At 49.9% G+C, this 27,424-nt stretch overlaps 1 protein-coding gene and 1 long non-coding RNA gene across 18 annotated transcripts in view; both read left to right on the top strand.

Annotated features, from left to right (window-relative positions):
• Window positions 1-11,951: 11,951 nt before the first annotated feature.
• MAGI1 (membrane associated guanylate kinase, WW and PDZ domain containing 1) overlaps window positions 11,952-27,424 on the top strand; it is a 324,538-nt gene continuing 309,065 nt past the window's right edge. For 7 of the 17 annotated variants that reach the window (XM_040568203.1, XM_040568215.1, XM_040568198.1 and 4 more), the window contains exon 1: window positions 11,952-12,453. In XM_040568203.1, coding sequence (XP_040424137.1) covers window positions 12,162-12,453 — 292 coding nt within the window. In that variant the 5' untranslated portion in view covers window positions 11,952-12,161. The remainder of the gene's footprint in view (window positions 12,454-27,424) is intronic. The other 10 variants (XM_040568201.1, XM_040568204.1, XM_040568202.1 and 7 more) reach the window with 3 other exon arrangements.
• On the top strand, window positions 23,357-26,671 carry LOC121075230. Its single transcript, XR_005822832.1, has 2 exons — window positions 23,357-25,085; window positions 26,125-26,671. It is a non-coding gene; the product is annotated as an uncharacterized LOC121075230 (long non-coding RNA).

The raw sequence follows: 27,424 nt of genomic DNA, 5'->3' as shown, positions 1-27,424 counted from the left end.
GTTCTTAACGATTTGCCCCTCTGATTCCCTCCATCACTCCTAAGGTTTGCTCACGTGGTTTGGTTAGAATTTATTCCCTCAAACAAAGCCGAGCAGGGATGCACCTTCCCAGCACGCTGCAGTCCGTGGGGAGGTGACCTACAGCTGTGCTACCCAAAGGGGCCCGGGGGAAACCAGCACCCAACAGCATCCAGCCCCTGTGCAGCCAGAGCTGCGGTGCTGAGAGCTGTGCAATCGAGAGATTTGTGTTAATTATCTACCTGCCTGTGGAAACCTTAAAGATCATGATTAAGGGCAAAGAAATTACACTCAGGATATTTTAATGAACAGAGAAAACTCTTTGTCTCACAAGTCACTTCTTACATTAAAACTTCCTGGGTTTATAATTAGAAATTTAACGTTTTGTGAACTGTAGTTCAGATTATGTGGGAAAGAGGGTTTATTGCTGTTATCTTCTGCCCTTCCTTAATCAATGCTCCCCCCTCTCCTCGCTGGTTAATGACAGAGCACTTATACCCACCTTGTCTTGCTGAGAAAATTTAGATCTACAGTGCTCTGTGGGTATGTGTGTACGCACGTACATATTATGTAATAAAATCTCCATCCAGGCAGTGAGTGAACCAGAACTAATGCAAGTGCTTGGCTGTTGGGAAGCGGAGGAGAGGGCGATGTGAGGGCTGCAGGCACCTGTGTGTCCCCCGAGGATGTCACCTCCTGGGGGCTGCCACCCCCTGCCTGGTGGGAGCTAGTGTGATGGGCAGGGTGGCATGGGGGTCCTGCCTAGGGCAGGGACTGCCTCCCCCAGCTGCTGAGGCACCGTGCAAAGCATTTAATAAATAATGTGTTTTAGAGGCAATTATGTAATTATACCTCTGCTGTCCTCCCGAGCTGGGTTCACACCAAGCTCTCAGGCAGAGGCAGGATTTGTGTTGCTCTCTGCAAGGCTGATTTTTTAAAATAGACTCTTTCACTACACACTTCTTCCTCCTTTTACCCTGAGTCTGGGAGCAACAGAGCTTTTGCTGCTGCCTATGCTTGCGTGGGCACCTTGGGAGGGCACCCACTTACTCTGCTGCCCCTAATAGTGACTGCTGTGTCCCAAACCATGCATGAGCATGATGTTTGAGCATGCAGGGCTCCCCATTTCAGCAGTAAAAGTGCTCGTGGTGTGCCTGAAGGAGCCATCCTCCCTCCCTCAAGCTGTGCTGGTGGGACAGTGCCATCAAAGGAAGTGGCATAGGGAAGAGAGTCAGAAAACTGAGCATCTGTGTGGCTTCAGCCTGGGATAAATCAGTTAAAAAACAATCTGACAGGGCTTTACTGTGGTGCTTGGGAGCTAAGGTGACTACCTGGGGGGAAAAGGAGTTCCTTTGCACTGTGTGGCTTTCAAAAGGTGCAAGGCCACAGGTGCAGGGCTAGTGCCTTTGAGCAGCTACCAGCCTGCCTGATGCTTGGCTGCAGGAGATGTGACCACAGGCAGGTTTCTCAACTCTCAGAGCTGGGTTTCAAGCCCAGGAGCAGACTTGTTGGGGGAAACATTTGGGGAACAGCTGGTATCAGCTATCGCTGCTCCTCCTTGTCCATGGGGATGGATTGCATTGCTGTAGATTACTTGCTTGGCAGCAGTCCCTGTTCACACCCCGTGTCTTGCTAAAACTGTGGGATGGGAATGGAAGATGTGGAGCATCAGGACTGGCTTTATGCCACCTGGGAGTTGCCTGTGCAGAGGAACCCTTGGGTACCATTTGGGTGAGCTCTCTGTGAACCTTTTACTACCTGAGAAGCTGGTGGTGAGGGATGAGCGAGCCTGGATCTAACCCACTGTGATCTGTATAGCGGAAATCTGGATGCACCCAGAAGGAAGGAAAATTAGGACAACAGAAGTTACTGGGCTGAAAACTTAATTAACATGTTGCAAAATCTGACCTGTACTTGGGCTCTTTCCCTTTCTTTTCTCCATTGTCACTTTAGGTTTGGTTTGATTGTTGATTTTTAATATTGCTGCTCAGGATAAATTTTGCTCCCATATTAGGAATAAATTATATCAGCTAAATGTCAAGCTAATGTGTTAATTCTGTTGCAATGCAGTGGAAAATCGTATAACAGAATTCCCCCTGCCATGCACCTTCCTCTGATTCACTCTGTGGCTCAGCTAACAGTTCTGCGGCACTGTAGATCTCGAGTAACTGAACAACAACCAGAAAGTTTTCTCTTTATTGCATCCATCTGCTGCCCTGGGATGAGGAGCAGCTCCTTGTGCTACATCCATAATAACACATCCATTGCTGTACGGGGTACTGGCCCCTTCTCCTTGCTTTCTCTGACAAATAAGCAACAGAATGGCAAATAAAGCTGCAGTTGTCTTTGTCAGCTCCAACTCTTTGTGCTGCAGGCTAGATGAAATACCCACACAATCATGGCACCATCCCATATTTATTTAAAAATATTAAACTATTTATAATGGAGAGGTCATCAGCATGCTGCATTCATTAGTGAGGGCTCTGGGGAAGAGACAGCAGTGAGCAAAAAATACAAACAGGCTCTACACAAAAGAGGGAGCAAAGAAGCATCCTTTTGAAATGTCAGCACTGAGCAGCAATTAAAAGCAGGAAGACTGAAGTATATGGGGTTTCAAGAAGCTGAGCACCACAGCCAGCCCCGGCTGGTGGGAGTCCTGGGGGCTGAAGGATGGAGGATCAGGTCTGTGCTGCTCAGGGAGATGTGCACAGATTTTCCTTATGAAGGAAGGATGGAATTGCTCCTTGTGTAGGTGACTGGTGGAGGCAGGTCTGCACCCAGCGAGATGCTGAGCACCTCCCCAAAGGCTGCATGCTGGTGAGCACAAGCTCTGTGCCCAGCATGGGCTGGAAAATGGCACGTTGGGAAGAGGCTGCTCTGTGCCAGGTTGCTCAGAAACTGCCAGCTGACCTTGTACAGCACTTCTGGGTATAACAGGTCAAAGTGGGTGTTAGGGTCTGATGGTAAAAGAGGGGAGTAGAGGGTGTGCTGTCTCTTGCAAAGTGATTCTAAGCAAATGTCAGTTTGTCCGGTAACAATGTTTGAACTAACTTAAAGCTATTGCAGTGGTTTTATAGCTCTCAGTTCCCTTCATTACATCTCCTGTTGAAATGTGTTCAGAAGAGCTCTTACACCTTGAGCAAGGGCCGGCCGGTCTCTGCTGACTTTGCATGCAGGCAAAAGCTAAATGTGGTACTGAAGCTAGCATTAGGATAATGAATTGCAAGAGGTCAGAACAGATGAGGAGATGAATATTTCATCTTTGGCTTGCCATGCCCATGCAGAAATTAATTTGCATTGGGCAGTTGTGTGGCACTTTTCCTTTTATATTTCTTTTTATCATTCCTTTTTTAAAATAGACATGGATCTCATCCAAAACCCAAAGTGCTCAGATGGGCTTTGGAGCTGTCCTCACATCTTCATACTTGAAGTTTCTCAGGCTGCCTTCCGAATACATTTTTTAAAGGTTTCTCGCTGCAACTTTCTTCTTACCTGCTCACAAGATTTTCATGTTTTTAGTGACAATGAAGTTGCTGCCCTTACAAATTGGCCAAACCCAAACCCTGAGCTGTATTTTCCTTCCTTCTCCTGCTCAGCTGCTTTCACCTACCTGGTTTCTGCCTTTTTACCCAAAACACTCTTCTCCCCCTCACTGAAACTCCAATAAACATTTCCCAGCTCTTAGGGGTCCCTGCAGACATGGCAGCTGAGGATCGTGCTTTCCATTTTCCATCCCATTGCTGGGCTGAGAGCATTTTATTTTAATGTAGAATTTTGCGGGAATTCCTAGGGGAACTTTTCAAGTCCATATTTCCTTGTAGTGCTGCTGCTGAATCATCTAGGAACTGAAACTTGCTTGGTTGGATAGCAATGTGTTTTTATAAGTTATCGACATGCTGAAATTGGACCTCGTCCAAGGCAAACCTTCTACTCTGCCTCGAGTCTAATCCCCGTCATACTGTGGAGGACGAACACTACTCATCTCCAGCCAGCAGAGCTGTATGTAGGGCCTGGTGACACATACAGGCGTTGGAAAACGGGACCATATATGCCAGGAGCAGGTTTACAGCTGATGTCATAATAGTGCAAGGACAATTCTCCTGTTTCAGATGTTGTCTACAAGGAGTAATTGGGGAGCAGCAGCTCACAAGAGCAGGCACCAGTAGTTCATGGTTGGTTGTCGTCCGATGGGCTGCTTTCTCCCAGTTCTGGTTCTCTGCTGGGCAGTGAACTGTCTGCCATTGTGCAATGCAGTTCTGTTTCCATGGATCCGGATCTTCAAATAAAAGCTCATTTGATACAAGTCAGGAGTGTTAAAACTTAATTCTACTGCAGTAAAAAAAAAAAAGAGCCTGAGAGTAAAATAGTGCTGAGATGTGGCTCAGATATGAGAGGTGATCTCCAACCTCCTGGTGCCGTATGGATGGACTTCTTGTATAGGGCTTCGCTGATCAGCCTTGGGGTTGTGGAAAGCCTCCGTGACCTTGTGCTGAGGGCTCAGCATGGGCAGTTGAACCATCCCTGCTGCATGACAGGGACAGTGTTCGGATTTGTCCCTGTTGCTGTGGCTGCCTGTGATGGGTCTGGCATGCGGCAGTGGGCTGGGCAAGGTCGTGGATGCCTCAACCTCCACTGTGCTGAGCAGCAAGGTGGGGCTGCTTCCTCTTGGAGCCTGCCAGGGACGCAATTTAGCTTTCATGGCTGACTGACTGCGTTGGTCCTGCTGCCAGGAAGGGATGGTGTTCAACCAGTCGCTCGTCTTCCTGCTGCTGCCGCCCTAGGCTCTGCGGGCACCTCACGAAACCTGTCCCATGACTTAGCGGCCTTGTAGCACTGGTGAGTGCCCCAAGGACACCGCAGGCTGGATCTCCGGCTCCCTCCCCTCCTCACAGTTCAGGCCATCACATGTGGAGGAGCTCAGCTCCTGTTCACTGGCCGGGGCTATTTACTGAGTGACCCATGGGCTGGGCGAGCCACAATGGGGCCTTGCGCCATTTCCTCCATCTCTGCTGGTTCAAGCCTCACAGGGGTGGGAGACTGGGTGAGCTCTGTGAGAGGGGGACGAGACCAGTGGCAGGAGTAGGCCAGACCTCACTATAAGTTGCCCAGAGATAAGATGTACACGTGACAGAGGAAAACCTGTCAGTGTGCTGACTGTGAAACAAGGAAGGAAGCTTGTAAATACCACACCGAGGAGGCCGGCATGTTCTGTGAGGACAGGCTGGCGCTCGTACAAGCCCTCGTGCTCCTCCTTGCTTCTCGCTTTGCTCATCTGCTGCCCAACTGGAGTTTATTTGTTAGCACTTCTTCCTGAAGCTTGCTCCTGGCAGAGCTGCCGCCGAGCCGGCTTTCATCTCTGCACCGTGCTGGAGAGAAACGCGGGGCTGGAGCAGGAAGGAGCGCACAGCCAATGCTCCAGGATCTGGCCCAACGTACTTGTGTGATGATGCTAGGAAAATATAAAGCAAACAATGCTGTAGGAATAGCTTAGCCCACATACAATATACGAGAGCTGTTCCCATGATGTTTGCTCAGTCCCTGATTAATTTAGCGCACAGGATGGTCTGGCAGATTATGCAGCGAGACATGCTAATTTGGGCCCGCGGTTCATGTGAAAGAATTACGCCAGTCTGGGAGACAATGCGAGCTAATATTAGGATACTAGGCAGGGAGTCAGGAATCCTCAGCCTGACTGCCGCTGACCTGCTCCCAGGCCCCGAGTCCCTCTTTGGAGCTGGTTGGAGAAGAGGAGCATCTCCCTTGATGTTCACCAGAGTCAGCCCTGGGAGCCGTTCATCCCAGCCAAGGCTTCTGGCCATTATTGTATATAAATAGCAATGATGATGATCATAATCTTTCCATAGGGGGTAAGGCACTGCAGGGGTAGCGCCTGGCATCCAAGATGCTGCTTTTTTGGATCAAGCTCGAATGTGAAGTAGATGCTGCTTTAGCTTGAAGATGCTTTTACAGGACCAGCAAAGAGCAAGTAGATCAGGGCCATTTCTGTGAGGATACAACATCAGACACAGCGATGAATTCTTCTGCTTCGCTGCTTCAAAAAGCAAGACGGGTTGTATATCTTCCAAATCACTGAATGATATCTTGTGGTGTGTTAATTGGCTCTGCTTCTGAGAACATTTGTGTGTGCTCAGCCTTACACATGTGGCTTGTCTGATGCCTGTAAATCACTCTCATGAGCAAAGCAAAGCCAGTCCCCAGATGGCTGCAGGATCAGGGCTGTGTTGCTGCCTTGTCTGTTGTGGCTTTTGCCAGAATTACAAGTGTGTGACCCAGAGAGGGACCTCCCAGCTACCGCACTGCTGAAGGAAGGGTGCGTTGGTATTGCTCTGGAGGAACTCCTCCCCAAACCCTTGTTGTGTCTTGTCATCATGCCTTATGATGACAAGACACAGCAACTTTTTCCTTTCTTTTAATTGTATTGAGGGCACCTGGACATTTTTTATTTTTTTAAAGAACAAAACCAGTTCTCTATCATTGAAATCTTTCTCCCAGTCAGAGTTTCTACAGGGAAAAGGGATTTCTACTGTTTGTTCTGTACATGGTATCGCTATTAATATTCTGGGCTTTGACCTTTGACTCTTCACATTTGAGAATAATCCTGCATGGGGGAGGCGGCAGTCAAGGCACTGTACTGCCTCAGTCCTGTGTGCCAGTTAGTTTGGTGAAGTAGAGCCTTTATGTCTAGTTTTATTGTCAAATGAACCCGTGAGATGGACACCTTTAAGTAGCTCCATGTAAGCTGTTTAAACCAGGTTGTGCTACAGGATGGTGTGGATTTTTATGAGCTTTTTCTTCCTACTCTTTTTTTTCTGTGCTTAGGCCATCAGACTTGAACACGGTTGCATTGTAAGGGACTATCAACTCACTCAATACGCATCATCTTCAAGAGGCTCAGGTTCTCCCTCTCATTATAGCAGAAACCTTTCCTAATTTAGCTGTCTCCCACTAGTTTTCAGGATTTTAAGGGGGGGAAAATGTCTTCTGTGTAGAAGATGTACAGAGAAAATAGGTGACAGAATGGGACAGGAAGGTGGTACAGTGTAGGAAGCAGGAGAAAAACAGGGAATGTTATCTCCTTTAGCCTCAGCAAAGCTGGCAGTGGTGTTTGAGGATGCAAAGTGGTTCACTGCATATCTGTGGAGGGGAGGAGGAGGAACAAAGGAGAGGATGGGACTTTCAGGGTCTGAAATGAAAGTGGGCAGTGTTGGTGCCTTGGGCACAGAGGTAAGCAAGCCCTTCTTTTTCCAGAAGCAGAAAGGGGGAGGCTTATCAGCTGACACAGATGAGCTTAGGATAGCTTATCTTAGCAGGACAAAGCTATTGTCTACTGAAAAGTCCCTCTTAGCTCATGTGGGCCCATTAAAATAGCAAAAGAAAAATTCCCAGAGAAGAATGTGAAGTGGTAAAACTTAATATGTACCAGACTAGGGGCAGGAACTTGCTACTTCTGCGACGAGATCATAGACAAGAAAGACTAGAAAAGTCAGGATTTTTTTTTTCCATTTTGAAACTATTAGTGGTAAATGCTCCTATGTGTACCAAACCTCCACTCCCACAAAAGCTGCCCAAAATGGATACTGTGGGGAGGTTTCCTTCAGGTTTCTTTTGGAAAGTTGAAGCATGTGGCAGGCTCAGCTTCCCTCGCAAAGTAAATCTGATCCTTAATATAACCAACAGGCTGTGCCCTATCCCCTCTGCTCTGGACTTCTCGGGAGCTTTACAAGGCTGGGAACAGACTGACTCGGTCCTTGCCAAAAAGCCGCACCCACGGCAATCACATCCTGGAACGGCAACGGCTTCTGCAGGGAAGATGTGTCTGAAAGAAACTAATACGCTCAGGAGCACAAATGCTAATGAAAGTTAATGAGATCTGCACTCCTTCATGTGTAGGATTTTTTTGAAAATCTTGCTTCTTAAGATGACTGCTGGTTTTGCTCTCTGCGGGACACCCCAAGGCCTGCATCCAGGTGGCTGCTCTGTGCCCTTGCGTTTTGCCCAAAAAGTATGACAACATCCCCAAGGTGTTGTAACAACCTGTTGTGTGTTATTTAAGCCGTACGATATGACAGAGCATGTCCTATGGAGCCATTAATTTATGCTGTGGGTGACTTTAACCACCCAAGAAGTATATTAATGGCCCCATAAAATATATCCTGGAGTGTCTTAATATGGTTATGAGATTGATCTTCAGCTTTATATTCCGCTGTGTGTGAAATTATTGAAATAAATTGTAGAGAGAGGTGACATGGTGGATCCCAGCAAGGGGCGAGCTGCCTTTTTCTTAGGATCCCGTGGTCGCAGAGTTGCTCGGTCTCCTGTTGCAAGTGCCATGGGCTGGAGCTCCAGCCCCCTGCCAGTGGGATGCTGGTGATGTCCTGTGCAAGGTGCTGCCTTTCAGGACGGAGCGGGCTGGCACAGCTCTATGAAAACCCCGTGGCGTGCTCCTGTTGCCTGTCCTGTGGCTCTAAGCAGATTTGTTCGTGTCCTGTGCTTGGGAGGATTTCTACAAGTGTGGGTTTGGTCAGCAGCTGGAGTTGGGGCTTTTCTTAAACATTTGCTAGAGGACGGATAGCGGAGTCAGCCCCGCTCCTCTGCGCTACCAGGGAGCAGTACCTGCTTGTAGAGAAACCTGGACACCATGCAGAAAACTCCTCTCTGGCAGGAGCGTGCTGGGATTGCTGTGAACAGCAATTCCTGTTTGGGAAATGCAGCAAACCATGACTTTCCTACTGATAGATGCTAGCAGCATGAGTGTACTGACAGGAAACCTCGATGTCAGGAAGGCTAGACCTTGTTTAAAGTCTCTCTTCATTCCAGGATCTACACATTCAGGGTTTTTGAAGCCTCCAGGCCTATGATGTCAAAGAGGGTTTGGGTTTTAGCTGGAAATTAAAAATGAATTCTGCTCTATTAAGTAATCTGTGCTTTTTTTTTAATAGCCTTAATCATTGTGATCTTTTTTAATGCTCTCTGGTGGGACCGTATTGCTCTGAACTCTAATAAACCCACAGAGTTCTCAGTGACTGAATGTGGTGTTTCATCCCAAAACAAGTAAAAACCGTGTTTTTTCTCATCAAAACTTAGATGAGAACTTTGACCCACTTTAAAATCCAGGACACAGCCTAAGATTTCAAAGATGCTTATGAGACCAAGACCGCAGGTCAACGTCCTTTCTGAAAGAACCGTTTTAGCTGCTATTTTGTGTTTGCGGTGGGGCCCAAAGCATGCAAGCCTTCCTCTGAAGGAGGAAGAAGGCATCATCCCAGGTGAAGCTTCGTTAATTAACATTTATAAAGCCCTTGGAGACCCTTGCAAAAAGCAGGGCAGGTTACTAGAACTGAGGTTCCTTACTGAATGCAGCTGGCAGAAGATGGAAGGAAGTCGGTCAAACACATCATGCACGGAGGAAAACTGAAGGGAGAGCCCTAAAATCAAGAGAAACTTCTGGCTAAGCTTTGAGGGTTTGTTAATTACCAGCAAGAACAATTTTGGGAACACGGTGGCCCAGACATGAGCACAGCGTTAGGATTAGGATGGGAACAGATCACACGTGCGTTAGTGTTGCAGTGTTTGTGAGCAAACAGAAAACGGCCCTGAGAAATCTGTTGTATCATAAATTTTTATTAGTTAAATTGTTTTTCTAAATGGTGTTTTTCAATTATTTTTCCCTGAGGCAGGCGTGGTGCTGTGAGATCTGGTCAGGGCAGCCACAATGCATGCGATGGTCATGTGGATCCCAGCTGAATTCTGGCTTCGTGGGGCTGTCGCATCACACCCCATGCAAACGGCGGCAGTAAAAATGTCACACCCAGGTCTGGCCGTGAGCAGGAGGGAGTCTCCCTGGGCTGTGACCTCACACGAGTGACACAACCTTCAGCTGGCAGGCAGCTGAGACATAAACCCTTCCCTTCGGCCACGCTGCTGCCTTTACTCTCTGGAGGATTTAGCCTGATTGCTATTCCAGTTTTTACTGGTCAAGGCAACATAAAAAGCTTGCCCTGATCCTAAAAGTGACAAATTGGGTAGCTGGTTACAAAGCCAGCCAAAGCAGACGTAAGGCAGCTACGGCTGCTGCGAGCTAGAGGATCAGCACAGCTTTAAGCGTGAAAAGTAGCAAAGCCCCGAGCGGAAAGAAGCCTTCCAGAGAGCTGGAAGGAGCCAGGAGCTGGGCACGGCAGAAAACTGGGGTTTCAGGAGTCCCCTCCTGCGTTTCCCTTCGTTCCCAACTTCCCAAGCGCTGACAATCCCACAAGTTTCCCGCTGCTGTGGTGTGTGGCAGGGGGCAGAGCATCCCCGTTCCTGGTCTGGGGGTGGCTGTGTCACCTGGGCCAGAGCGTGCAGCTGCGGAGCGGTGCCTGCAGTGCTGGGGATTTGATGAGAGCCGTGGGAGGGAAGCGGCGATGGGGATGCTGGATGTGAGGGACAGGCTTCTTCCTCCAGGACAGCTGGAAGGGCAGGGAAGGCACTGCTTTTGGGGTCTGTGCACCCCCAGTTACTGCACCCCAAGCTGCCAGCATCGCAGATCATTTCGGTACACACGTGGCTGGGAAGATGGGGGATGAGAGCGACATGGGGAGCAGCAAAAGTCCCTGGGCTGTGCCAGCAGAGCACCTGTGAGGGCATCGTGGGGAGCGGGATGGGGCTCTTTGTTTCCCTGGGTCACTTCTCAGCCCCGATGAGTAGCGAAATAGGGCCGGCACGCATCTGACAGCTGAATTCCTTGCTGGAAGGGGTTTGGTCATGCATAAACTGCTCAGAATGAGGCCTGGCTTTCAGGTTTGGAAGCACGGGGCGCGACCTGGAAGGGACAGCTGGCTGCGCACGCTTACTTATTTTCCCGTTTGAGTTTTTGCACTGACTCTGGGTAACTTCGGAGAGCTGGGGCCAAGGGCAGAGGGATGGATGGATCCCGGGGTGGGTGGGTGGATGGATAGATCGGTGGAGGGACAGATAGATAGGGTGGATAGACAGATAGAGAGGGTGGATAGATAGGTGGAGGGACAGATTCAAGTCCTTCCCCCCCCCGCATGGCTCTGACCGATTGCACAGGAACCCAAACCGCCCACACCCGAGTGCTGCTCTAAGTTCAAGCCCCCAGAAGCGGAGAGCAGAGACCAGAGCATCCCCCGCTCCCACCCAGCCTCCCCGCAGCGCTGGCACCACGCGTGCAACTTTTCCCCCGGCCCCTCCCGCAGCTCCCCCCGCAAGGTGGGCAACGCATCGGGGCCGCGCCCCCCCCCCGGGGCCAGCGCAGGTCCCCCCCCCTTTTCCCATCCCCTTCCCCGACCCTCGGGGGCCCGGCTGCCCGCGGGGGGGGCCCGGTGCGGGGCCGGGGCTCGGGGGCGGGGATGCGGGCGGGGGCCGGGCCGGGGCCGGGGCGGGCCGTGCCAGGGCGCAGGCGCCGGCGGCGCGGAGCGGGACGGAGCCGAGGGGAACAAAACAAGCGGGGGGACGGCGGGCACCGGGGGGAGAGAGCGGGGACGGGGAAGGGAGAGGGGGAGCGCGGCGGGCCCGCGGCGGCCGAGGGAGGGAGGGCGAGGAGGAGCCGGAGCTGCTGGTTGGGAGCTGCCGGTTGGGCACTTTTTGACTTATTTTTTTTAAATCATTTTTTTTCTTTTCTTCTTCTTTTCTTTTTTTTTTTCTCCTTTTCTTTTTTCTTTTGTTATTTTTACTTTTTTTAAATTTCGATTTTTTAAATATTTAACCTTAATTTTTTAATTTTTTTAATTTTCGTATTTTTCATTTTTCTTTTTTTTTTCGTTTTTCCTTTTTTTTTCGTTTTTCTTTTTTTTTTTTTTCATTTGTTCATTTTCATTTCCATTTCCCATTTTAACTTTGGTTTCCCGTTTTTTTCGTTCCCCATTTTTTCATTTTCCGCTTCAATCCCCCCCCCCCCCCCCCCCCCCCCCAAATATTCCTTTTTAAGCACGGGAGGCGGCGCGCTCCCTTCCGCGGCCGCGGAGCCACGCTGGGGAGGGCGGCGGCGGCGCCGGCGGGGATGCCTTGAGCGGCCGGCACGGCTCGGCTCGGCTCGGCTCAGCCCGGTCTATGAAGCATCGGCTCGGCTCCCCCGCGCACCTGCTTGAGCGCGCTCCCGCGGGCGCGGAGGGCCGCGCAGCGCCATGGCGCGGGTGGTGCAGAAGAAGAGCCACTGGGCCGGCCGGGTGCGGCAGTGCGCCCTGAGCCGGGGGCCCGGCGGGCAGCTGGGCTTCGTGCTGCTGGGGGGCGCGGAGCACGGCGAGTTCCCCTACGCGGGCGCGGTGGTGGCGGCGGGGGGCGGCGAGGAGGCGCTGAGCGAGGGGGAGCTGCTGCTGGAGGTGCAGGGGGTGCGCGTCTCCGGGCTGCCTCGCTACGACGTGCTGGAGGTGATCCGCAGCTGCCGGGAGCCCATCGTGGTCAAAGCCGTCCGACAAGGTGCGAGGGGGGGGGGGGGTGTCCTTGGGGTGCGGGGAAGGGGACGGGTGGGTGGAGAGGGCGGCCTTGCCCTTCGTGGCACCGTGGGGTCCTGTAGGGGCGGCTGGGGGAGCCGCGCGTGTCCCCGTGGGCGCGTTTGCACCCACGCGCGTGCTCCCCTTGGCTGTGCGCCGAGGTGCCCGCGGAGATGGGGACGGGCACGTTGCACCCCGACTCAGCCCCGCAAGCGACTTCCACCGCGGGGACGCCCCCGGGGGTCGGCTGGGGGTCCCGCAGCCGGGGCCAACGCGGGCAGAGGTGCCCACCTCCCGCCTCCGAGCATCCTTCGGAGCAGCCACGCTGCTGGGTGCCAGCCTGACCCTGCTCCGGAAAGTGCTGGCGGGCTGCCACCATCAAGGAGGGGACGGCCACCCCGCCGTGGCAGGATCCCTATCCCTTCGGGTTCCCCGTTCCCCCGGCCAGGGCGCACCCAGCGAGCAGGTGAAGGTGCCCCGTCACGGTGCTCCAGCCCCGCAGCACGGCTCTGCTGCGAAGTTTGGAGCCTGTGGGATGGCCCCAGCCGAGTGCCAAACCTCCAAGAAAACTGTCCTCGCCGAAGGAATGCCTGTGCCCCCCCTGCATTTTCTCCGCTTGATTAGAAAGCGAGGAGGGGAGCACCCGGGACGGAGGGGGAGAGGAGGCTGGGGTAAAGTATGAGGAAATCGGGCAGGTTTTCTTGTGTGCTGATCGCTTTAGCAGGTGTTAAAATACAGCCTGCGATGTTGCAACGGGAGCGGCGGCGGTGGGTGACGGAAGGTGTGGGGGTCGTTCCCCGCAAGCAGTTTGCCATTAAACTTCGGGTTATTTTGGAAACGCTGCCTAGTGTAAATAGAAACTTGCCACGGGAATACACCAGAAGGGACAGAATTTGATAGGAAACGTGTCCTAGCTCCGGGAGGGTCAAAACGAGAGGCAGACAGCTGGCTTTCAGCATGCTGGTTGGGCTGAAAGCCCTGCCCAGAGCCAGGGCAGGCACCTGAGCCTCGCGCCGCCCTCGTCCCGAACCAAGCCTGGTTACTGTGTTTGCCCTTTCCTTCTTTCCTTCTTTCCTTCTTTCCTTCTTTCCTTCTTTCCTTCTTTCCTTCTTTCCTTCTTTCCTTCTTTCCTTCTTTCCTTCTTTCCTTCTTTCCTTCTTTCCTTCTTTCCTTCTTTCCTTCTCAGAAATCCCCTTTTTTCAATCATTCAATACTTCTGTGGTCTGAAAGCCGCTCCGTGTGCCTCCCTCAGTGAGAGCTGGGCGTCCGTGCGCTGCTCTGCACGGAGCGGGGAACTCCCTCGCGGATCAGGAGTGTATGCCTAGGAAAGGAGAGTGCTTTAATTAAAATGCTGTGCTTCTACGTTGATTAAAAATCTCATTATGGGGATGGCAACTGTCATTCCACAGGAGGTGTGTGGCAATAGAGCAGACAGCGAAGGAGCGTGAAGATGAAATTGTAAACATATGTTTAACTCTGATTCTCCTCCTCTTCCCAGTTCCTAGTGCCCAGTCAGCCGGTCCTGAAGTGTTAGGGCAATCTTAGCCTGGAAGCGTATACGTTTTATTGCCTGGTCTATTTTGTATGACATTTATAAGGCTGGAAAAACAGGAAATTTACTCGAAATGAGTCAGTCATCTGCCAGCCTGAACAGAGAAAATAACCGTTCTGACCTTGCACTTAGTGGATGACAAGGGAGCAGGCTGTGAAAGAAAGGTTGAACAAGCCGTGCACTTGCTTTATCATTAAACTCAGGTTTATAGACTTACAGGTCCACGTCCAGTATTTTCTTTTGCTTTTGTGAGTTGTAACTTTGAATGGGTTCCTACAAAGTACAAAAATGGGGAACGTATGTGAATTTGCTTAATTGGAATAACTGCATTTAATATTGCTCTTATGGGATTTCTTGGTCCTTCGCTTACCCTGTGAGAGAGAGAGCGAGGAAATCTAGAGAACTTAAAGCTTTTTTCCTTTCTCTTCCCCATATGTGCCCTTTTTCGGTATTATATTTGAGAAAAAATATATACTGCTAGAGTTGCTTGGGTTTGGGGAGAGAGAGGAAGAACCTGCTGTCATGTCTCCTAGTAACTTACAGAACTGTCAAACGTGTGAAAGAAACCTCCGTTAACACGCGGTGCTTTTATGACTGTTTCCAGCTTACATCTGTGCCCAAATTCTGCTGGATTTGGCAATTAACTCCTGTGGAGTTAATAAATGCAATTTTATTATTGCTTGGTCAGAGAGTACAGAATTAATAGATGGGATTATAGGAGCCGTGGTAGCGTGTTCTTCTGTAAGACTTGCAGTGCCTTAACACGATGGTTTCTCGGCTGCGTTGCTGACATTGTGGTTTCCTTGAATATACTTCACATCATTCAAAACAGCTCTTTGAGATGAATCAGTAAGAAGTGACAGTATTTTAAATCAGGCACCCTGTTTCTTTTTCATGTCTCCTGGTTCGCAGAGTCGGGCAGAACGAGCAGGACTTCATCGTGCCGTCCTTCACAAGGCTTAAGGCCGTGTCTACCACAGATGGATCGTGTTTCATTTAAGGAAAGATATTTGGGCTTTCCATCTCCCTCTGAAGGAAGCATGGACATATTCAGAGAGGTTTCAGATTGTGGCCTTTTATTTCTGTACTCTTTGGTTCGAAGACCTGTGCCAGATGCTCCCCAAGCCAGGTGCTTGGTAAGGAGATCTGTCAAAGCCCGTGTTTTCATACACTTATTTAAAATGTTTCTCAGTTCTGTGTTCAACTCCTGGCTTCCTTAAAAAGTCTCTTTCAGGATCCTAAGCCCTAAATAACCAGTTGCTTTGAAACCATGAGATATTTCAATCACTTCATGCCATTAATAATTTCCCTGGTATTTGGAGCTCCCACAGTAGGGAGGAGCTATGTGGTTGGGTTTTTTTAAATCCACATTCAGGGCAAACGGGCAGGTGTGACCCCAAACAGAAACAGTCACTGTTTACCGTGTGCTATCAGCTGCATTTGTTTCTTTTCAAACATTAACTTGACCCTGAGATAAATCGTAAGGCTCGGTGCGGTGGCTGTGCACTTCGGTGTCGGGCTGGCATTCGCTGCAGGAGCCAAGCGCCGAGTGTTGAAATCAGCTTCATCGACCGACGTGAACAAAAACTGCTTCTTTCTTCCAGAAAGTTTCCACGAGCTGGTCTTTGGGCCTTTTCCTTTTTCTTCCTGGAGAGGGTTGGTGAGACAAGTGGTGTACTCCTATAGTTAAAAAAGAAAAATAATGAAAAAATCAAAAGAACGTGAAAAAAATAAAAAAGGTTGCTGCATCTGTAACTTTATGTGCATCCAGTACTTTTGCCAGCTCCGGGAAGCAGCACAGCACCGCTGGGCACCTCACACTAAGTAGGTTACACCACTTGGGGTTGGACCTGCTGATCTCTTGAGGTCCCTTCCAGCCCCTACAATTCTGTGATTCCGTGATACGGCGGTGCCTGGCATTGCATCTGCACCTCCGTGAGCTGCAGCAGGGCCCGTGCTGGCTGTTTGGGGCATTTGGCTGCCTCTGCTCGAGGGAAAAGCTGCCTGGGGAGACCGGGAGAAATACAGCGAGCTCTGGTCGTTCCCAGGAGCTGGTTTCTGCGGCGTCAGGCGTGAGCCCCCAAAAAGCGTTTTCCTTTGGTGGTGGTGCAGCCGAGTGCCGCTCGCTGGCACGGTGAATTTTGTAAGCGTTTTTTCCGGGTGACCCAAATTCTTTGAGGCCTTAAGTGGATTTGAAGCGGAGTGAAAGGTTTGCCATCCAGAAATTTGGAGATGTTCATGCGTGTTAGATTTATAAGGCCTGTTTTCGACAGCGACCCTCTGGGATGAGCGCTAGGCAGGGCGCGTCACTACCGAAACGTCAAATAAAAGAAGACAGAATCTCTTTTTCGCATCGCTTCTCATATATTTTGTTACAAATCAGTAATCTTCTCTCTTTAAAGTGCTACTTCGTTTAACAGTCATACATGTATGTCTGCCCGTTGAAATAGTGCTGTTAGGAAGACCTTATCTTCGCTCTGCCTGCGTTACAGTCCGGTACTCGTCAGGATTTAGTCTGATTGTGCTTGTGGCGAAGCAGGCCATGGAGCTGTCCTCCACGGAGCTGCGGGCGAGTCAGCGCCCCCGAGATGGGTGGTGGAGCCGAGGTGCCACGTCCCTGTGCCATAAAAATGCTCGGGAATTAATACAATCCTTTTAATGGCATGAAACGGGATTATGTTTTCCTCAGTAAGGTCAATCTTTCCACCCATTGTGATGGGACTCCAGGCTCCCTCTTTATGGCCAGCCAGATCACAGCACAATTAAATCACAATTAAAGTCTCATTACGAGCAGTCTTTCAACAGGATTGCAAAAGAAGATGTTAACACCATCCTGTGCGCTGTTTCAGTTTATTTTCTAAGACAGTTACAACTTCTGCATGAGCGAATTATCGAGCTGCTGTTGTGAGATTTAAGGTTCCTCTTCTGCGTGCCGTGTTCGAAATGGAAAATTCACCTCTTAACAGGTTTGAAGGCCCAACCATCAATAGCTCAACGTGTTTCATTTTTTGGGGAGTCATCTTTTTCTGGTCCAGGCTGCGATCGTTCATGAATCTTCGACCATTTCTGTCTCTTTGGTGCCTGAGAAATATCCTGCTCCTTCACGGTGGGTGCGCACACAGGGAGACGGTTACTAAAGGCAGCGACACGAAGTTGTAAAAGTCTTCTGAGCAGCATTTTTGTGGCTGTGCAAAATGGGTGATCTGGGCCAACAAGTCCCTCATTTGTTATGTTTCAGCATCGCTCAGTTTGAAGGAAACTGAGAAGATGCTGCTGCCTCAGGGGCATTTTCTACTGAATTAGCAGTGTCCGAGGGTGGGCAGCGGTGGCTTCCTTAGGACTTCTACTGATGTGCGTGTGTTTTGTTTTGTTTCTTTAATTGACTAAGTTTCTTATTTGCATTTTTTACTCTGGACATATGCTATAGTTGTTAGTTATTTCACGTTTTTGCTTCTTTTTTCCCCCCATGATCTCTCACTTCAGTTGGAACTCATAAACCAAAGCGTGCGGGTTTTTGATCTGTGTGGGCTTCGAGTGACTTAAATTTTGTGATGAAAAGCATGGAATGGTGGTTCTGTGTGCACAGGTGCCATGAGTTTGTAGAAGCAATCTCATCACTGGGATCAGATGGACGGGGCTGAGCACCGGCCCTCATACCCGAGCACCGTCCCGCTCCGGTACCAGCTCCAGGAACAGCAAAATCCAGGATCCCCTGGGTCTGTATTTCTGCAGGAATTTTCTTTAGCTCAAAAAAAAAAAAAAAAGCCTTTTAGAAACTGAGTGTTATCACCCTCGCTGTGCTGGATGAAGATCCCTGCTGTCACCAGAGGCACCGCGTGTGGGACGGTGGCAGCAGCGTCTCGGCACTAAGCGACAGCACTGCTGAGTGCAGGAGCAGCTCCTGGAAAACACCATTTTCACTGCTATCATCATTCCCTTTGTCTCTTGACACCGAATATTCTGCTTTCTCACTCTTTTTAGGGCTTGCGCCACTGCTTTTGGCGAGCTACGCCTCTCGTTGAGGCTTTTCGCACCGTCTCAAGATCCCTGTATGAAATGTGTGCCCTGTTTTCAGTCTGGGCTTCTCTGCGAGGATCTGCTGTTGGGCAACAAACCTGAGCCTGGGCTATTGGCCAGAATTTGTTTTCTGCTGATCTGATGGAGAGCCGTGGCAGAGGCTGCCTATTTCCAGAGCAGTTTGGCAGCCTTTACGCTGGGCTGGTATGCTGGCAGCCTTGGAGTTTTTTTTTTTTTTTTTCCTTTTCTTTTCACTTTTCCTTCCAGAGCAGCTAGGTGGGCCAGCATCCTTCTTGGCCCTGTCAGAGCGGCGTGGCTCGGGGCAGAGGGGCTGTTTTTGTCCGGATCCACCTTTCATTTTCCAAAGGTCAGACGTTCCATCCATCCTCCAGCCTCTGACGTTGGCAGTGCTTTCCAGAGCTGTTCTGCTGGAATGATGGCACCGTTCTCTGCTAGTCCCCGCTGCTGGCTTTGGCATCACTGGTGCTGGACTGTTTTGTGTTAGTAATCTTCTTTAAGCCTACATATATATTTTTAACTGCCCCTAGTAAACCTTTCAGAAGCAAAATAGTGTTGTTTTTTTTCAGGTCCTGATGTTTTGGGTTACATTTTTACAGTCATGGCTTTTGACTGAGAACAGTTCCTGGTTTTTATATTTCAGAGGCTTGTACCATAACTTAAAAGAAAGAAATGTAAAAATATTTGTTGGTTTTCATTAAGCGTCCTTTATCAGACTAAACAACATCACTCATTATTACGTGGTGCGAAAACAACGTAAAGTGTCCTGTCTTCGTAGGGGAAGCAGAACAAAACAATGGAAAAATAAAACAACAAAAAAGAAAACAAACAAGGAAGCCGTTGGCCTGACTTGCAAAGTGGAACAGAGGCACTTACAATTGCAAGGCATTTGAGTGAGGAATCAGCTTTACATGGTTTGCTAATCCTTGACGAAAGAGTTCATTGTCTTGGATTATACATCTGTAATTTTGGAACCCGAAAGTCAGTGCCTTGGTGCAATTAGGTTGGGAAGAGAGAGGCCGGCTTCTCTTTCTTCATATCCCTAATCACAGTGGCTTTTTTTAAGGAGAAAACCTCAGCTCTGGGGTTTTTCATTTAGTTGTTAACAAAAAGCCTTTGAAAAAGAGGCTGCCGAAAATCCAGCCACTCCCTCAACACAAACAAAGCCGTGCAGATACCGTGTGCTCTCAAAAAGACTTTAATGTTTTAATGGGAAACTTCTCATATTCCCATGGTGCAGATCCTGCACTAAGTGGGTATTAGCCCGAGCTGATGATAGACGCAGATGTCTTGATTGTATTTATATATTTATTTACTTGGATGCGTGAGTGAAAGGCGGGTAAGGTACCTCCAAACAGGTTAAACTGGGGAAGCGAGGACCTGGGCTGCAGAATAACCGTGAGAAAAACTCTCTTACAAATAGCAAGGGATTTGCAAAGAGTGGACGTATCTCTCCTTTTCCAAAGGTGCATGTACTACTCCCCGTTGGTAATTTAAGCATCAGGGATACAGGAGGGTGCTCTGGGTCTCGGGCCTTCAAAGGAACAAGCCATTGATGTTTTGCTGGAGGCTGAGGATGGCTGGATGAAAGGCAGAGGACCGGGCAGCGGGGGGTGAAGGATGCTGAAAGTGTTGGGTTCAGCAAAGACTTCCCTGCTCACTGCTGGACGTGTTACCGATGCTGAGGCCGCCTCCAGCCTGTAAGTGGGAGTTGAGGAAGGGAGGAGGATCTGCTGTGCAGCAGCAAGCCTGTCCCTCAAGAGCAGAGGCAGGGATGCTTTGTGCAGGGCCGGACAGGCGCTTGGCTGTTTCCAGCTGATTACAGAGCACCGTCCCTGGGCAGTTTGGACAAACATCTTGTTCTGGTCACCCTAAATGCCTGCGTCAATGTATAATCTAGTGTAATACCCGGTGAGGATGCTGGGTCTAAAATAACTCGTGCTGCTCGGGGCTGCTGCTGGAGGACAGCTGGGGGCGCGTGGCATGGCGTGGCCTGGGCGAGCTGGCATCCGGCAAGCGTGGGGAGAGACCTGTGCCCCCGCTGGATTTGGGGCCGTTGGTGTCTCCCCATGGAGCATCCCCTGTGCAGGGTGAGCGGTGGCATTGCAGAAGGTTTTCGGCAGCCGGCGGTGCTGCTCGGGCATCCTTCTGGCCTCGGGGCAAGAGAGGGATTAGTTTCATACACGACAAAGAGCTGTGTCCTTCTCTTTCTCTGGTATGCATTTTTCCTTAAACAATGGAGTGACTAATATAGAATATGGTCTTAGTTCGCTCTGCCCAGTGGTGGAGAGGAACGGCAGCGGGCTGGCTGCGTGAGCACGTCCGCCGGCTCTGCCAGGCTCACGGGGCACTCCGAGGATCGCAGGCTGGGGTATTTTTTCAAGTCCATAAGAAGCTGTTTGCTTATTGGGGGTTGGCTTTTTTTTCTTCTTCTTTTTTTTTTTTTTTCTTTTGGTTAGATTATCTTCTGCCCATATCTCAGCAAATTCTGTGCATTGGTTTTACGTGCAAGTATCAAGCGTGCAGAGCAGCGGTATGCAGCCGTTTGTCAGCTTCTGCGTGGTCTGTGTGCGCTCCGGGCTCCTGATATTACTCAGACTGTTTCCAAAGGGAGGTCCGAGCCAAAGAATATGATGCTATGCTCACCCTAGCTGTATGCCCCATTTTTTTCAAATGAAGAAGTACAGACCGGCTGAGAATATCGATCGCTGACCTAAATTCACGCGGAGGTATTTCTGTCTGAACTTACAGCATCGCCTGCATGAATCCTTCATGTGGCTGGCAGCTTTCATCTCTGCGAGGCTGCACGGGGCAAAAGCCAGGCAGGGCGCTGAGGACAGCGGTGCTGAGCTGGTCCAAGGGTTGGCTTCCCAGGGAGGTTACGTATGGAGGAAATTTCTGTATCAGCGCCCAGCCAGAGAGGAGGAGCCTGCGGAAACAGTGTGCATCACCTATCAAAATAGTTAGAATTCTTGGGTGAGGCTCCTAGGGCATGTGACCGGTGTGTGTTTATGTAGATATATTTAATTTTTGCGCTTTAGCAGTCTGATTGTCAAATGCTGCTTCGGTAAGGAGTTCTGGAAGCTTTTCTCTATTTTTTTTCTTTTTTCCTTTTCAGTGGAAACTTATCTCATGACTCCGAGAGCTCCGGCTGTCAAACAGCCAGTGCGGTAAAAGTCACAGTAAATGGCAAAATTCGTTGGTGGAACGGCTGTTTGGAAGCTGAAAAGGAGCAGTGTAAAAACACCCCGTAATGACCCCGAGCAGTTCCCCTGCGCGTTCCTGCGTGGGATGCACGAGCAGCCTCCGGTCCTGTTGAAAACGTTTATGTTCTGCTCCGTGCCGTTCCCCTGGTGAAACCGTGCCCGTGATGCCTGCACAAGTCCCCTGGGGGAACGTGGTGTTTGTGCAAGCCCCTTTGCTTGTGAGACCCCAGTGGGACAGGACCCGGCTCCCTGGCAGGCGCCGCGGGGCAGCTGCCGCGACCTTTGTCTGGTGTCCGTGAGGCATTTCGGGAGGGAGGGAGGGCGAACCCGAGCGCTCCTCTCCACCTTATCTGGGAAAGGTGCCTGGTTTCGCCCTGCTGGCAGCCCTTTAAAGGCAATAAAGTTGCGTTCGCTTCCCTCATTCCAAAGGCAGGTGGAAGTTACACGTTAACCGGCGGTGATTGGTTTCAGGGGGGTGGGAGAAGGAAGGCAGGCTGGGGGAAATGGCGGGAGTCTGACAAGCCTGGGGAAGCTGGGGCCTCGTGGCCAGGCAGCGCGTAAACCTGCGGGATATGTCCCTGCCTGGATGCAGGAGGAAAAGCGGGAGGGTGAGGTCTGTAAGGTCTCAAAGCGATGCTGGAAGAAGCACAAAGCGCCTGGCCGGGATGCCTGCAGCAAGGCCACGGCCCCCCCGATCTCAGCTCCCCGTCACCGCCGTGCCTGGCTCTGGGCTGCTCCCGGCAGCGCTGAGCAGGGGAGAGGGGAGAGCGCCCGTGGAAAATCCGGCCTGCCCCCCTGGGGCCTTGCTGTGCGCTCACAGAGCGTTTCAAAGCTGAGATTTTATCTGCAAAGGAGATGACCTAGGGACCGTCCAGGGTGGCTTCTGCATTTCGCTTTGCTTTCTGCTGCCAGTTTTCCAGTGATTACTTACACACGTATCAGTTTTTCCAGGAGCTAACTGCAGTCTTTTTTAAGTAGTTCTGAGCCGGGCTAGGCTATCTTGGCCGCATCGTGGACTGGTGAGCAGCTAGTGGGTGACTTCGGATCTGCTGAAGCTGCTCCACACGAGCAAAGCCCCAGTGAAGAGGGTGCTTACACGTAAGCGTGTGCCAACACAGTGCATCACCGAGGGCTGCTTCAGTCTGCCTGCAAAAGATGCTACAAGCGATGCCGAGGCTTGTCTAAACCAGTGTGGAAATTGCTGTTTGCATAAAAGCCGGGCAAGTTGTCACAGTCTTGGAGAGCTCACTGACGTTCAAAGGTTGCGGTGAATTAACCAAACCCCATTTCGCGCTGGTTTCGTGGAGCTGGTGCCTGGCTCCGCGTGGCGCTTGGAGTACGTCCCCAAACCTGGAGCACGGGCTGGATTTTGGGGCTGCCGCAGCTGCCCTCGCACCCCAGCCGTGACCCAGCACCGTGCTTGTGTTCTGCTGAACACCGTGACCTCTGGGACAACTGTGGCTGCTGCACGCTGCTTGCTCTGCCCCAAGGAAACGGGAGGAAGCCAGGAAGCCTTGGCTCCTGCGCCGGCTCGTCCCGGTTATCCTCTTATTTTATTTTAGTGTTCTTTCATTCGGCACAGGGTCTGCCCTCGTGGACGCTGCCCGGATGGGATCTTGCCCCTGGCTGCGAGTACAAGTGTTTTTTCCACAGCACAGTCGAATGGGCAGGGAAGGTCACGTCCGCCCCGTGCTGCGAGCCTTTGTCGGGAGATGCTGGGCACAGTAACTCGCGTTGCTTCTGACAAACCAGCCTCGCTGCTGCCTGCACAACCTCCCTTCCTCCGTGTCTGCTGGGGCATCTGAACTAGCAGCAGGAGCAGCGGGGAATATTCCTTGTGTGTGTGCGATTCCTCAAAGTCCCTAACGCAGAAGAGACCTTAGCATTGTTGTGCTTGCAGCGGATCATGTTCGGAGGACTTTTTGCCATAAAAAAATGTCCCTAGCCCGAGCTGAGCATAGGAATGCTCTCAAACTGAGCTCTCCTTCAGATCGTATCTTGCGTATTTGCCAGGTGATACCCAGGTGAGGTTAAAGTTGCCCCTATTACAGAAAATATCCCCAGTTTCCCCCATTTTAAGGTGAAGGTGAAATATTCCCCTATTGGCACCCGTCCACCAGGCTGCCTGAAACAAAGTTCAGAAAAAAATTCCAGAATGGGATTTGCGGTGTTTTCCCCTGCTTTCAGCCCTGCATTTCCTCTTAACAAGTAAAATCAAATGGCAGTGATGTTCCAAAGTCTTCCTGAATGGCAACATTATAAATATTCCCTTTATAAGAAGACTGAAAGAAGTAGTTTAAGCATTGCATGCAGCCACTCCAGTAGGAAGTTGTTTAACTTGTCTAAATCTCTCTTTTGCTGCAGAAGCTCTATTGAAAATGACAAATTGCTTAAAGCAGTTTCCATGTTAGTCTTTAAAAAATTCTGCTTCTTTCCATCCCGAACACGTGGAAGGCATTTGTGCACTTGACTGAATGTTTCTCTGTCCTAAGGCTTACACTTAGTGGTTTTTGCCTTCATGTAATTTTCACACGCAGCTGCTCGGGTTTGTTTTCGTCAACTTCCCATTGGATGGGGATTTTTTTTTTCCAGTGCGTGAGCTTAGACATGAAAAGTCAACTATCTCCCCGGCTCAGACGCTGGGACCACGGGGAAGGCGGAGGAGGAACGCCGCGAGGTTCTCGCTTTTCAGAAGCGCTGTTCTGGGTGTTACGAAATCCGTAACGCGGGCTGGGAAGCTTGTGTCCACGGCCAGGCTGCTGCGATGTCCTTTAAAACAGTGAAGCGCTGAGCAGCGTTAATGCTTCACAAGATGACAAAAGAGCTTTTCCTTAATGTTTTCAGTTACTTCCCTTAGCTGCCACTTTCCCAGAAGGATGCACGTGGGCAGGTACCGTACACAGAGCCAGAGCTGCCTGTAACTGCTGTAGAAGGAAAACTTGCTCAGTTGAAAAGGCCTTTTTTTCTCTTATTTTAAAGAAAAGAGAAGTTTTGAGTCATCCAGCGTGCTCAGCTGACTTTGCCCAGAGCCGCGTGCTGTGTAGCCAGCGAGGATGTGTTACCCAGCCTTGGCTGTGTGGCAGAAGCGGGAGGACCTCAGTGCAGAGGAGAAGCAGGGCTCCTCAGCAATGCTGACCAAGTGGCAGGCTCTGAAAATAAAGTGGAAATGGTGCTTCCGGAGCCTCAGCAGGCTGATTTGGGGCTCCCTATGCTCTTCACTTCACCTGGTATGAGTTGCACCATCGTATTAACTTGCAATTAATTTGGTTGCAACCAGGTTGCTGCTGGTGTGCTCCCGGCGTGGCTTTGGGCTGTGCCCCAGCCGGTGAAGCCGAGGGAACAAACTGTTCCCCGCCGGCCGGGAGGTTCTTTGCCCCAGGTGGCATCGGATGGAGAGAAGTCAGCGTTACCCCACTGCTCGGCTTGAGAAAGCCCTGTTGCTCAAGAGGGATGCTTGCTGAATTAGGCAGCGGTCAAGAGGCGATGTGAGGACAATCCAGATGCTTTTTCTATAACTGGGAGGCATGTCCCATCCTGGCACTTCTATTTATACCCACTTTTCTTGTAATATTATTATTTTTTCTCAGTCTGTTATGAGCCCATCATTTTTGGTGAGTTTGGGCTGATGAGATACTGACTTCTTAGCAGCTATTGGTTTTGCTCTGTTTTTTGCTACTTTCTTTGCTGCACATTTTGCTACTTTTTTTTTTTTTTTTTTTTTGACTCCTGGCTTTGTTTTTCTCCTGGTGTGTTGGCTCAGGAAATTAACTCGGTGCCGGAATGCTGCTGCTTTCTTTGCTGTAGGATGCGTCACTGCACAGTGAGGTGAGCGGCCCTTTCGGTCGGTTTCCTCCTGCGGATTCTGGCTAATACAACATAGTTTAGAAGAGAGCATTAGAAACCGGCACCCCCTGGTTAGAAAAGCACTTCCCTGGAAGATGGTCCTGCTCTGTTGTAGACAGGGGCAGTTTATGCCCAGAAGCATGGAGGCTATACACTCCTTGTTCATGGTGTTTGATTCTTTTCTTTCTTTTTTGTTCTTTTTTTTTTTTTTTTTTTGAATATCAGATTATGCCTTTGGCTATCCTTGTTATGTGAAGAAATGTCTGATTCATTTCTGAATCCTGCAAAGCTCCCTGGTACCAGCCGTAAAATATTTTTGCAGTGGCTCTTAAACCTGTCTTGCTGGCTGTTGCACCCCTGGCTAATAAAAGCAGTGCACCCCAAATCCCCCGCAGATACCTGTCACAAAACCAGCTGCTTTCTTCTTGCAACACATTTGGGTCACTTTCTGCTCGTCCAACATCCAGAGTCGTAACAAGCCGGCCCAGGCTGCTGCTGTGTTCCCACAGTCTCATGCCTGTGGTTGATAATTAACCCATTTCTTTAATAACAGTGCCCTATTTACTCTGACAATCACTTTTCTTTCCTGCACTCCAGCCTTTTCCCAGCAAAACACTGGAGTTAATATTGCACTGGCGGTGTGCTAATGAAATGCCTTGTTACTTGCGTAGAGGTGAGCTCTGTGCATTTGTTTTAATAATTCAGGGCAAGAGCACGCACCAAAATGCAGGAGTAAATGTCCTTAAAATAAGGCTGGTGTAGGTACCTGGTTAGTGGTAGTTTTTGTAATAGGGTAAAACAGCTGGGAAGGGGGACGGACGTGGCAAAGCACACGGCACTGAAATTTAATGGATACTCATGAAACTTTAACTGGAATAAAAGCTGTTGCAAAACTTAAATACCGAGTAACACCGAAACCTGTTCTTCTGTGGGGAGAGAGGTGTTTTTGGAGCCGCCAGGGTGTAGCTCTTGCATTGTCCCCCTTCCAAAGATGCCATTTCTGATTTCTCTTCCTTCCCAGAACCTCCTTTCAGCCTCCAAAAAGCAACGCTTACCATCTCTGGGGTCGGGAGTCTGTGCAGCAGCCTGCCTTCCTGCATCTTTCTAGTGCCGTGTAAGCAAGTGTAAAATCTGTGTATTATACCAATTTACTTTTGGTGGGATTTGTCCTGACACGTCCAAAGCTTCTGACTCTTGGTGCGTTGTATGAGCAACTTCTTTATTATGGAGCCCTGGGGACAAGACCCGGTTTAAAATGAAGTTGTGCAGGTAAAAGCAGAATATACGCCTGTGGCTGGCAACTGAGCTAACCGAGGTGTTCGTGTTCTGCTCTGCGTTTCGTCTCGAGTGCTGCACTCCCAATGGCACCGCGTGGCTCCGGTCTGAGCCCCGGCTCAGCCAAGACAGAAGCCGTCTCGCGAGGGCTGCGCCTGGTGTCCAGGATTTCACAGGAGGAGAGGCCGATAGCAGCAATTCCTCATCTGCCTGCACGAGGATACTGCCTCAGTTTTCTCGTATGTGCTGCTTCTACTTAGGTCAGCCAGCTTTTTGAATTAAAAGATGCGTACTTTAAGTTCTCAATGTGATTTTATTTTATTTTTTTGTCATTTCTTTTTACTCTACCTGGTGTGCGTCTCTTCACTCAGGAACAAGATGGTTTTAAGGAGAGTGAGGAAGTAAACTGTAAAACTTCCATTAACCCCAGCAAGTAGTAGCAACGCATCCCCGCAAACTCTGTGAAATATCGTGGCTTTAAAGTTTACTACAGCTGCTTTATGAGATTCAAAGCTTTTTGCACCAGATGAAAGGAAGGCTTTGCTGTAAAGTCTTGTTCCTTACTAATCTAGCTTTTCTTCAAGTATTCTGCAGTTGGATGCAAGCTATCACAGAGCTTGCTGTGTGCTTTGTAACCCCATAAAGGAGAAGTTGGACATGCATGTGAATAACTGTGGAAGCTGCGTTAAATAAATGAAGCCTCAAAACCTGCGGTAGTTGCTTGATAGAGACTGCATCTGTCACTTGGGACTAATTGTTTTCAAAGAATCTCATTTCTAATTCTAGATAATGAGATTTTTAAGTATGTACAAAGCCTTTTGAAATCAGTAGCTCTAAAGGGTCAGATCTTAAATTATACATAATATCTAGAAGTTTGTTACGGAGGATGTTGTATACTGCATGGTGGAAATTCATCTCTGTAGGGTCAGGGATAGATCCCTGAACAACTAGAAACTTTTTGGGAAGAAATGTAAGGTGTAATGCCAGTTGGCTAGCTTGGGGCCAACACTTAATTTTTCTTAAGTGCTTTCCTAATTCTTTCCATG

Source organism: Cygnus olor, chromosome 10 (genome assembly GCF_009769625.2).
Source record: "Cygnus olor isolate bCygOlo1 chromosome 10, bCygOlo1.pri.v2, whole genome shotgun sequence".
Taxonomy (NCBI): domain Eukaryota; kingdom Metazoa; phylum Chordata; class Aves; order Anseriformes; family Anatidae; genus Cygnus; species Cygnus olor.
This window is presented reverse-complemented; position numbering and strand designations above follow the sequence as displayed.